The sequence below is a fragment of the Geotrypetes seraphini genome, chromosome 3 (assembly GCF_902459505.1).
Source record: "Geotrypetes seraphini chromosome 3, aGeoSer1.1, whole genome shotgun sequence".
In the NCBI taxonomy this organism is placed as follows: Eukaryota; Metazoa; Chordata; class Amphibia; order Gymnophiona; family Dermophiidae; genus Geotrypetes; species Geotrypetes seraphini.
In genome coordinates, this window is record NC_047086.1 from 173,967,020 (window position 1) to 173,979,501 (window position 12,482).

At 50.4% G+C, this 12,482-nt stretch overlaps 1 protein-coding gene across 8 annotated transcripts in view; it reads left to right on the forward strand.

Moving 5' to 3' along the window:
• The window catches only part of PDE7B (phosphodiesterase 7B), a 500,590-nt gene that overhangs the window by 456,098 nt on the left and 32,010 nt on the right, over positions 1-12,482 (forward strand). For all 8 annotated transcript variants that reach the window (XM_033938169.1, XM_033938172.1, XM_033938168.1 and 5 more), the window contains one exon: positions 10,676-10,820. In XM_033938169.1, the coding sequence (XP_033794060.1) occupies positions 10,676-10,820 (145 nt within the window). The remainder of the gene's footprint in view (positions 1-10,675; positions 10,821-12,482) is intronic.

Below are 12,482 nucleotides of genomic sequence, written 5' to 3' on the forward strand. Positions count from 1 at the left end.
CTCCCCTAGCTTGTTCAGATCCCTTTGTAATTCTTTGCAGTCCTCTTTAGTCCGAGCACCACTAAATAGTTTGGTGTCGTCTGCAAATTTTATTATTTCGTACTTCGTCCCTGTTTCTATATCATTTATAAATATATTGAATAGCAGCGGTCCGAGCACCGACCCCTGCGGAACACCACTCTTGACTCTCCTCTAATCCGAGTAGTGGCCCTTCATTCCCACCCTCTGCTTCCTACCCGCCAACCAATTTCTGATCCATCTGTGTACGTCTCCTTCCACCCCATGGTTCTTCAGTTTCCGAAGTAGGCGTTCATGGGGTACCTTGTCAAAGGCTTTTTGGAAATCTAAATATACGATGTCTATGGGGTCCCCTTTGTCCATCCTTTTGTTAATTCCTTTGAAGAAGTGCAGTAAGTTTGTTAAGCATGATCTCCCCTTGCAGAAGCCATGTTGGCTTGTGATTAGAAGTTTATTTCTTTCAAAATGCTCATCGATGCTGTCTTATCAGCGTTTCCGCCATTTTCCCCAGAACCGAGGTCAGACTCACCGGTCTGTAGTTGCCCGGGTCACCAACACAGAGAGGAAAAGGGGAGAGCAGGGAAGGAAGGAAGGAGAAAGAGGGAGAGAGAAGAAAAACATGTTAAGGATCGGAAATAATTTGCAGAGGGGAGCAGGAAGCTACGTTCGGATTCCAAAGCAGCGTTCGGATTCTGAGGCAAAAATGAAGGAAAAAAAGTTTGGATTCAAGTCGTTCGAGTCCTGGGACGTTCGGATTCTGAGGTACCACTATATTTCCCTGTAACTTTATCAAGTGTCCTCTACCTAGTCATTGTTTTTGACGGAGTGAAAAATCAATCCACTTGTACCCGTTCTACTTCACTCAGGATTTTGTAGCTTTCAATCATATCTCCCCTCAGCCATCTCTGTTACATGTACTAAACATTCTGGCAGTGATTTGTATTCTGCACGTTTCCAAGTATAGCCCCCAAATGAGAAGCCATCTCCAACATTATTTTACTTTATTGACCTTTACTTGTACCCGTCTGATCTATAAATGTTTCCTAGCCAGTCCATATTCAGTGCTATTTAACTGGCCAGAAACAGCACTGACCAGTTAAAGAACACTTAACCAGCTAAATGCAAATATTCAACATGAGATAACTTCAAGGTTAGCAATTAAAAGTTAACTGGCATTGTTATAAAAGATATGTATGCAGCTGTTAAATATGGAGAACAACCATTGCGAGAAAAAGAGAATATCAAAGTAATTGATAATGTGAGAACCTTGTACAATAGAACAGACAAGTCCAGTATAGCTTTTCAGCTATTACTGTAAGGCCACACACATCACTTAAACTGATGAAAGATAAAGATAAGAAAAGAAAGAAGGGGAGGAAAACAACTCCACCCAAACAGAAGGAACACATTATTGTTGTATAAAAGACTAGTGTTTTAGCCCTTTGCATTAACAGGTGCTAGTAGATATATATATAAAAGGTTATTTTAGTGTTAGTAACGAAGTGGGACTTGTGCTAAAACTGCAAGAGCTACTGATCAAATCATTTCCTCTAAAGAGGCAATTTTAGCAGTTTTGAACCGGTGGACTGTAAGCTATTCTCTATTGGATGAAGACGGAAACCCACCAGGGCGCCTGGCTGCAACTGTTCCAGTCCACCTTAAAAGCCCACCTCCTTAAAAGCTCACCTCGGCGGCAACAACCCCCGCCCGCGTGCTCAGAGGTCGGCGCGCGCAAGCACCAACGGCCGCGCTCACACCCCGTGTCTCCTCCTCATCGACATGACGGGCCCGCCGCCACCTCCCCCCCTGGCCCCGGCGCCGACCCCACGCTACCAGGAATGGATCCTAGACAGCATCGACTCGCCGACCTGGAGCGCATCCGAACTTTGTCTGGCCGTGCTTGGTAAGCACGCATGCGCACTCTGCCGGCCACAGAACTACAGATCAGGCAACACGGCGGTGTGAGTGCATATGTGCGCTTAGCGTTTTATTATCAGAGATATGAATGCTATTAAATAGCACCCTGCATACCATATCTTTTGCAACAATTCACTAAGGGCTGTTTTTACGAAGCCGCATTAGCGGCTTTAGCGCTTACGTATATCTTTAGTGCGCGCTAGCCGAAAAATTACCGCCTGCTCAAGAGGAGGCTTTAGCAGCTAGCGTGGCCGGCAAATTAGCGCGTGCTATTTTATGCGCGTAAAAGGAGCCCTAAGTTTATCAATATAAAGATTTACACACACAAAAAAAAGCTAATTGGCTTTATCCCAGGACAAGCAGGCATGATATTCTCACATGTGGGTGACGTCATCTACGGAGCCCCGATGCGGAAGCATTTTCAAGCAAACTTGATTGAAGATTTAAGTTTGCTCTGCTGCTCCACGCATGCGTGCCTTCCTGCTCCACTAGGGGGTACATCCCCTCGTGGTCTCCAGTTCAAAATTTTCCGCGAGCCTAGAAGACGTGTTTTTCAGGCTCTGCCCCAACTGCCTTCTAGCACCGCGATTTTTTCTTGTTTTTTCACGATTAGTCGCTGTGCGCGAATTCCTTACCTTTTTACTTGATTCCTGCTTCGTTTTCAACGACCCGGAGGCTTCCGGGTCCCCGTGGCCGCGTGGCTAATCGAGCCGCGGCTACTTTCGATTTAATGTCCCGGCCTTTGACCGGCTTTAAAAAGTGCACCCGGTGCGAGCGGCTTCTTTCTCTCACAGACCCGCATCGCCGGTGCATCCTTTGTCTGGGGGCGACTCATCCAACCGACTCCTGCCCCCAGTGCGCTATTTTCCAAAACCGGGCCCTCCGCCGAAGAAAAGCCCGCATGGCGGATCTCTTCACCCCGGACCAACCCCCCACTTCGGCCTCAAGGTCGGCCCTGGCCTCGGCCCCGGCCTTGACCTCGGCCCCGGAAACCTCGGCATCGCCTCGAGACTCGACCCCGAAGTCCTCGGGACAACAGAAAGCCTCGGCTCCGGGTAAGTCCCCTCTTCCCTCTTCAGGTTCTGTAACAGCGAAGAAGCCAGCCTCGGGGACAACGGCGACGCATGGCGGAAGCCCCATGCTTACAGCCCCGTCTAAGCCCTCCAAGCCTTCGGGCCGTGCCTCCACCACACGGGAATACTCTGATACGAGGTCGCCCCCGGTGGAGCGCACAGAGGCAGGGGACATGCCTTCGATGCTGTCCGTGCCCGTCTTCCAGGACCTACTCCGAGCGATGATCACGTCGGAGCTGTCCGCTGCAATAGCCCAGTTTCAATCGACCTCGACCTCGAATGCGCCAGACCAACCTGAGCCTCACACCGAACAACCTCGAGGAAAGGTGCGCAATCCTCGCCACATCCCATCCTCCTCGGACTCCTCGCCGAGACGCCCGAGACATTCCCCCTCTGCGGACCGCCGAGGGGCAAAACGTCGGGCTAGAACGACAGAAACCTCGAACCGCCGTACCTCCAAGAAGGCCCGAGGTTCACCAACCCTACGAGGCCGTTCCCCCACACCTCGTACAGGACCACTAAGGGTGGCTGAGTTATCACTCTCCAACCCGCGTATCCTCCGAACTCCCCCTCGGACGCATTCTCCGAGGGAGTCCGGATCGAGGTCACCAACCCGACATCGATCGGTACCCCTAACCCCGGCATCGTCTCCGAGGGGCTCCTCGAGACGCCGAAGATCGACAACCCCGGAACACTCTCACAGTGCTTCCCCAACCTCGGAGCATGGATCAGAGCATGAACCTCGATACTCGAGGGAAGCCTCCTTATCCTTCTCCACCCGGCGAAGGTCTCGTTCCCTGACCCCGCACGGGGCTCCGGGGACATCTCGCCCATCCTTCACTCGCTTTGTCCAAGACATGGGCCAAGCATTGGACTTAGATCTCCAGTCCGACTCCAGATACTCTAAGGAGTACCTGGCGGAGCTGGATATGCCATCACTGCCCAGAGAGTCCCTCCGCTTACCACCTAACCCGGTACTCCAACAGGCCTTCTTCAGGAACCTGGAGACCCCCTACATGGTCACGGCCGTACCCTCCAAAATGGAGGCCAAGTACCGCACAGTACCTTATCCGGGATTCGAGCAACCACAGCTCTCCCACCAATCGCTGCTGGTGGAATCCTCCTTGAAAAAGGCTCACCCGTCCCGTGTCTCAGCAGCGGTACCCCCAGGCCGGGAAGGCCGAACCCTGGACAAGTTCGGCAGGAGACTATACCAAAACGCAATGATGGCCTCTAGGGTGCAAAGCTACACTTTCACCTTCACATCATACCTCAAACACCTCATTGGACTATTGAGAGCCTTTGAGACTGACCTACCGGCCTCCCGACAGGAAACGTTCGGCCTGCTTTTAGAGTCCCTCTCCAACCTGCGCCTTCATCTATTCCACGCGGCCTACGATGGCTTCGAACTCTCCTCCAGAGAAGCTGCCTTCGCTATCGCCATGCGCCGACTAGCTTGGCTGCGCCTGGTCGACATGGACCCCAACTTACAGGACCGGTTAGCAAACCTCCCCTGCGTGGGAAAGGAATTGTTCGATGACACTATCGAGGCGGCGACAAAACGCCTCTCCGAACATGAACGCTCATTTGCCTCCCTTGTCCGGCAAAAGCCCAAACCGCCAGCGCCCAGGCCATACAGGGCCCCTCCGCGCCGCTACCCACAAAAGTCCACCCCTGCTTTCTCGCGGCCCCCACCCAGACGTCCGCAAGCCCATCACAGGGCCATGCCCAAGTCCCAACCGCCCGCGACCACCAAACCATCCCCGTCCTTTTGACGGGACACGCGGAAGGGGGCGGGCCCCCTCCGCCATAGTCCCAGACCACCTTCCCATCGGAGGTCGACTCAAAGCCTTTTACCCTCGCTGGGAACAACTCACGACGGACGCATGGGTCCTTGGCGTGATCTCATCAGGGTACTCTCTCAACTTTCGGGCCATTCCCCCGGACAACCCCCCAAGGAATTGCCCTCCCAACAGGACTCAGCTACCTCTACTCCTCTCCGAAGCTCGAGACCTGCTTCGCCTGAGAGCAGTGGAGAAGGTCCCCCCCGACCAACGGGGGAAGGGCTTCTACTCCCGTTACTTTCTGGTACCGAAAAAAACGGGAGACCTACGCCCAATACTAGACTTGAGACGCCTCAACAAATTCCTGGTACGGGAAAAGTTTCGGATGCTCTCACTACCAACACTCTACCCCCTGATCGACGAGGGCGACTGGCTCTGCTCCCTCGATCTCAAGGAGGCGTACACACATGTCCCAGTGCACCCCGCTCACCGCAAGTTTTTGCGTTTCCAAGTAGGGGACTGGCACCTACAATACCGAGTCCTCCCCTTCGGACTAGCATCATCACCTCGGGTCTTCACCAAGTGCCTCGTGGTGGTAGCAGCAACCTTACGCTCCCAGGGCCTCCAGGTATTCCCCTACCTGGACGACTGGCTAATCAAAGCCCCGTCCAAAGAAGGGGCTATCTCAGCGACCCAACAGACTATTACCTATCTACAAAGTCTGGGGTTCGAAATAAACTTCCCAAAATCTCAACTACGCCCCTCACAATCCCTACAGTTCATCGGGGCCACGCTGGACACGGTTCGCCTCCGTTCCTTCCTCCCCCCTCCGCGCCTGGAGGCGTTAGTAAGTCTGAGCCGAAGGATCTCTCGGCTGACCTCAGTATCAGCCCGACAGATGATGATCCTCCTGGGCCACATGGCCTCCACCGTCCATGTCACACCCTTCGCCCGCCTCCATCTGAGAATCCCTCAATGGACCCTGGCGTCTCAATGGCGTCAAGACCGGGACCCGATCGACCACTCAGTGACAGTGACTCCTTCATTGCAACGATCGCTCCGCTGGTGGGCCGACTCTTCAAATCTTTCCAAAGGTTTGCTCTTCCTCACCCCACCCCACAGCAAGGTACTCACCACGGACTCGTCGGAGTACGCTTGGGGAGCCCATCTGGACGGCCTGCGCACCCAAGGAATGTGGTCAGCACAAGACCGCCGCTGCCACATCAACGTGCTAGAACTTCGGGCCATCTACCTCGCAGCAGTAGCCTTCCAACATCTGCTCCGCGACCGAGTGGTTCTCATCCGAACCGACAATCAAGTAGCGATGTACTACGTAAACAAACAAGGGGGCACAGGATCTTGGCCCCTTTGCCGGGAAGCTCTGCGCCTCTGGAAATGGGCAATCTCCAACAACACCTTCCTTCGGGCGGTGTACATACAAGGAGAACAAAACTGCCTGGCGGACAGACTCAGCCGCCTCCTCCAGCCACACGAGTGGTCACTACACTCTCAGGCCCTACGAGGAGTGTTCGAACGGTGGGGGACGCCTCAAATAGACCTGTTCGCGTCCCCTCACAACCACAAGCTGCCTCTCTTCTGCTCCCGGATATACTCCCCGGACCGGCTCGAGGCCGACGCCTTCCTCCTCGATTGGGAGGGAAGGTTCCTGTACGCGTTCCCGCCGTTCCCTCTGATACTGCGGACGCTTATCCACCTGAAAACGGTACAAGCCACCCTGATCCTGATTGCCCCTCGCTGGCCACGCCAGCCGTGGTTTTCCCTTCTACTTCAACTCAGTGTCAGAGATCCACTGCCTCTGCCTCTGTTTCCCTCTCTACTGTCACAGGGTCAGGGTTCACTGTTACATCCCAATCTTCAATCTCTTCATCTGAATGCTTGGTTTCTCTCCCCCTGACTGCTCTCCCCGTGTCTCAATCAGTCAAGGAGATATTGGAGGCCTCTAGAAAAACCTCGACGAGAACCTGCTACTCCCAAAAGTGGACCAGATTCTCAACCTGGTGCTCCTCCCACAGCCAGGACCCGGCGTCGGTCCCCGTCCCCCTGGTCCTTGACTATCTACTTCAACTATCTCATTCCGGCCTAAAGACCAACTCCATTCGAGTACACCTCAGTGCGATTGCGGCCTTTCATCAGCCCCTGGAAGGGAAAGCCCTCTCGCTCCATCCCTTAGTCACTCGCTTCATGAAGGGCCTGCTGAACGTCCACCCCCCTCTCAAACCTCCCCCGGTGGTTTGGGACCTTAACGTGGTTCTGGCTCAACTAATGAAACCTCCATTTGAGCCCCTAGACAAATGCCATCCAAAATTCCTCACTTGGAAGGTAATTTTCCTACTTGCACTCACGTCCGCACGGCCGGTTAGTGAGCTACAAGCCCTGGTAGCGGACCCACCCTTCACGGTATTCCATCACGACAAGGTGGTACTCCGCACCCATCCAAAGTTCCTACCTAAAGTAGTGTCTGATTTCCATCTAAATCAGTCCATTGTCTTACCTGTGTTTTTCCCCAAGCCCCACTCTCACCCCGGAGAAGTGGCGCTCCACACTCTTGACTGCAAAAGAGCGTTGGCCTTTTACCTCCAACGCACTCAGCCACACCGGAAAGTCCCACAACTGTTTTTGTCCTTCGACCCAAACCGGTTAGGTCACCCAGTTTCCAAACGCACCTTGTCCAACTGGTTGGCCGATTGCATCTCCTTTTGCTACGCTCAGGCTGGTCTCGCGCTGAATGGTCGAGTAACGGGACACAAAGTCCGAGCGATGGCAGCCTCCGTAGCCTTCCTCAGGTCAACACCTATTGAGGAAATCTGCAAGGCTGCCACATGGTCTTCGGTTCATACCTTCACCTCCCACTACTGTCTGGACTCCCTGTCCAGAAGCGATGGCCGATTCGGCCAATCGGTGTTGCGAAATCTATTTGCTTAAATTGCCAACTTCCCTCCATCCCTCTGCAGTAAGCTTGGAGGTCACCCACATGTGAGAATATCATGCCTGCTTGTCCTGGGATAAAGCACAGTTACTTACCGTAACAGGTGTTATCCAGGGACAGCAGGCATATATTCTCACAACCCACCCACCTCCCCGAGGTTGGCTTCTTGGCTAGTTAAGTGAACTGGAGACCACGAGGGGATGCACCCCCTAGTGGAGCAGGAAGGCACGCATGCGTGGAGCAGCAGAGCAAACTTAAATCTTCAATCAAGTTTGCTTGAAAATGCTTCCGCATCGGGGCTCCGTAGATGACGTCACCCACATGTGAGAATATATGCCTGCTGTCCCTGGATAACACCTGTTACGGTAAGTAACTGTGCTTTATCACACGATAGCCGGCAATTTTCAGCGCTGACCAGCCAAGTTTAGCGGCCAGATTTGGCTGCGCAAATAGCAGTCTTATCTTTTGGCCACTATAGACTTAACATGTCAGTGCTGAATATTGACTTAGTCGGTTAAGTTTACACTGTCCAAAAAAAAAAAAAAGAGTCGCTGCTTCCCCTGGTAGCATGGAATGTTGCTGCTCCTTGGGTTTTGGCCAGACACTAGTAACCTGGATTGGCCACGGTGAGAATGGGCTACTGGGCTTGATGGACCATTGGGCTGACCCAGTAAGGCTATTCTTATGTTCTTTATAATAATAATAATAATAATAACTTTATTCTTCTATACCGCCACAATCTTGCAACTTCTAGGCGGTTTACAATCAAGAGTGCTGGACATTCAGCGAAATACAATAAGTAGATATTCAGAAGAAATATGGAGATCAGAGACCTCAGGAGGCAATAGTATAGAAATACAATTTGCTGAGCGAAAATGTAATATGTACATTTTAGTAGGTAATGTCCGACAGGACCTGCTGGGGATAAATAGCAACATAAAGTTACGATAAGATGAAGATAACAGATTATATTTATAACAGTGCTGTAAGTTCAGGTGGAATAGGGAGGGGGGAGGGAGAGGGAGAGCGGGTCAATTGTTTAGGTATTTCTGGAACAGGTATGTTTTTAGGCGTTTCCTGAATTCCCCGTATGTATATTCAGTGCCGGTCGCTCGAAATGCCTAGCAGTGAATATCCGCTGTCAAGTTAAGTGCAGGAGATAACTGCCTTCCACAGTCTAAATATCAGCCTATGTGTATTTTAATATAATACATTTATTTTTCTAGACTGCCATTACCCTAGAGGGGAGGTTAATTTCCACTCTCTTTGTCACAATTTAACCCCATTGGTGTTCTGTATTCCACATATTGTTATTTTCCGTTTTTAAATTTTAGTTGATTATACCAGTGGTTCCCAACCCTGTCCTGGAGGACCACCAGGCCAATCGGGTTTTCAGACTAGCCCTAATGAATATGTATGAGAGAGATTTGCATATAATGGATGTGACAGGCATGCAGAGCTGCTCCATGCATATTCATTAGGGCTATCCTGAAAACACGATGGGCCTGGTGGTCCTCCAGGACAGGGTTGGGAACCACTGGATTATACCACCTTATTCTAATATTTGCAGGGCAGTTCACAGCATTACTGTAAACAATAACATCACTTACAATAAAATATGTATTTAAATCACCCTCCCAATAAATCTCAACCCCTCTCAATGCCGTAGCTAGCGTGAGTGGTGCCCAGGGCGATGGCACCCCTCTCCCGCCCTCTTCTCCGCCACCCATTCTCCTTCCCCCTCCTGCCCCTCCCCCCCCGGCCACATGCACACCTCCCTTCCCTTCCCCTGTACCTTTTTAATTTTCCAGGCCACGAGCAATAGCACAAACTTGCTGCCTGCTTCATGTTGGCTATCCCTCTGATGTCACTTCTTAGGCGCAGGGCCCGGAAGTGATGTCAGAGAGAGGTGACACCGACGCAGGCAGTACGTTTGTAATGCTACTTGCGCAAGGAAAAATAAAGAGGTTTGAGGGAAAGGAAGAGGTGCATGGTTGGGTGGGGCAGAGAGGAAGCCGGGTGCCTGTGCCCCTACAAAGACCGTGCCCAGAGCAGACCTTCCCCCTTACAATGCCACCAACCCTTCTGTCCTTTCTCATACTACAAAACCAAATGCTGAATTCCTGCTTCATCTTGCCTGAGATACAGTTGACACGGCATTCACATGGTTGGGCATATCTGGAAATGACATGCATGGATCAGGTCCTTCTACAGCAGTGGTCTCAAACTCATGGCCCAGGGGCCACATGCGGCCCTCCAGGTACTATTTTGCAGCCCGTGATCTGTACTAGTGCTTCCCGCTCTTTGCAGCGTCCTCCGACTTCCCCCGGCCTCCTCTTACCTTCAGATAATTACCGCAGCCTGCTGAGAAGATCACCGGTGCTGTAGTGTTCCTTGCAGGCTGCCGTCGTCCTCAGAAGCACGTTCCTTCTACTGCGATCCTGCCCCTGATGTCAGCAGAGGGAACGTGCTGCGGAGGCCGATGGCAGCCTGCAAGGAATGCTATAGTACTGGTGATCCTCTCTGCAGGCTTCGGTAATAAGCTGAAACTAAGACCAGGAGGCCAGGAAGACGCTGCAAAGAAGGGGGGGAACATGCAGGCTTTCCGGGGGGAGGGGAGATTTATAAACTATAAAGAATTTTACCTCATGCAAAATTGTCATTTCTTTAATAAGACATTAACTATTTTTCCGGCAGCCCTCCAAGTTCCTACAAATCCAAAATGTGGCCCTGCAAAGGGTTTGAGTTTGAGACCACTGTCCTACAGGATCATATCTTTGCACAGCTCCTGGAATGAATCTTGAGGAACATGTTTGCAGACACAGAAGAGGGTAAAGTTTTAGGAAGGGATTGAGCCATTGATTTCAACATAATCTTCTATAGAGACCTTGTTTGTATTAGGGCTAAGGTTCTTTTTTATTTTCTCATGACTACAGGCAAGATATTGAACAACAGCTGGGCGCCCTCATCCTGGCAACAGACATCAATCGACAGAACGAATTTCTAAGCCGCTTGAAGGCTCACCTCCACAACCACGACTTGCGCTTGGAGGATTCGGAACACAAGCACTTTATGCTTCAGGTAACAGAACAAGTAAAAGTTCTTAGTGTATCACAAATTTGTCAAGAAACAACCTGCAAATGAACAGTGATTTAAGTATCCTTGTACTGCTGTTTGATTGAATGCATAGCAGAAAACTGCAAAATTAGTTCACAAAAATGCAAAATAGGAAATCAATAACAAAATGAAAAATAGGAAAAGCTCTGAGCGTGTGCATTTTTTATTTATTTTTATTACAGATTTTGAGGGCCTTCAGGTGGACTCATACCCTTTTTTTGTTTTATTTATAGCTCTGTGCTATTTGTAATACACTATATAATATAATATAGCTATCAGCCAAGCTCCATTCTAGTCTGTTAACTGCTGCTGCAGCACTTTAAAAAAAAAAATAAAAAAAATAAAAGGAGATGGCTCTCCTCCTCCTATTCCTTCCCCCCAAATATCTGTGTCACCTGTAATTTCTATGATATATCTGACATCTAATGGTCTAGAGCAGTGTTCTTCAACCACCGGTCCATGGACCAGTGCCGGTCCACAGAAATTTTCTGCCGGTCCACAGTGCCAGCACGTGCATCAGGCCCAAAACAGTGTTCTTCAACCGCCGGTCCACGGTGGGATTGATATGGCGTTATCTTTGAGCCAGCTTCCTCTTCCTAACTGATTCAGTGCACAAAGCCACGTGCAGTGGTTCCTACGGGCATCCTGCGCCTGAACCGGAAGCCTTCTCTCTGACGTTGCAACGTCAGAGGGAAGACTTCCAGATGAGGCAAGGGACGTACAAGGTACAATTAGTGCTATTATGGGGTCGGGGTCTGGGGTGGAGATTGGGTAGAGATGGGCAGTGTCTGGCCCACGACTTAGCCCCGTGTTCTTCAACCGCCTGTCCATGGACCGATGCCGGTCCACAGAATAATTCTTTTATTTCTGCCGGTCCATAGGTATAAAAAGGTTGAAAAACACTGGTCTAGAGAGCAAACATCTTTCAGGCTCCTATTGCTTCCTTTGGATCATTAGCTCTGCTGAGGGCTAATAAGCAAATAAGTCAAATTCAGATATTCTCTCAGGATTTCCGCAACTGGCTTCAGGAGTCTATATTGAAGGTATAATATACCCTTGATTCTTGAATGAGAAACAACTAGCAACTGGACCTCCTTTGTAAAGGAAAATAACCAAACTGTGTCCAACAACACATAATCATGTATTCACATTAAACTTATAATTCTGCTCACACTGAGGGGAACTCAGTTTATTTGATTGCAGTTTTATTTTTAGCTCCAGATACATTGGCTTCTGTCATTGATTTTATAGGACTAGAGAATAAACATTCTATGGACTTAAGATCAGGGGCTTTGCAGATGTCTGTAGAGACACACTGAGACATAGGAAGAAGTTTGTTAATGGGACCTGGTATTCTTCAAATAGGGCCTACTTTTTTTCCTTAAATATCCATATAAATGTGTCATCAGATTATCAGTCTGTTAAATATGGGTTTTTAAAAAAAATCCTTCTCACCTTACCTCTTTTTTAGCTACCTAAGTCTTGCTGGGGGAAACTCCTTACCCAGGGCCAACTCAAGGGACTGTGGTGCCCTGAGCCAACTTTTGCATTGGTGCTTCCCCCAACCCAGCCCTGTAATGTGATATTTCTTTTCTTCTCCTCCCCCTATCTGTGATCTGGAATGTC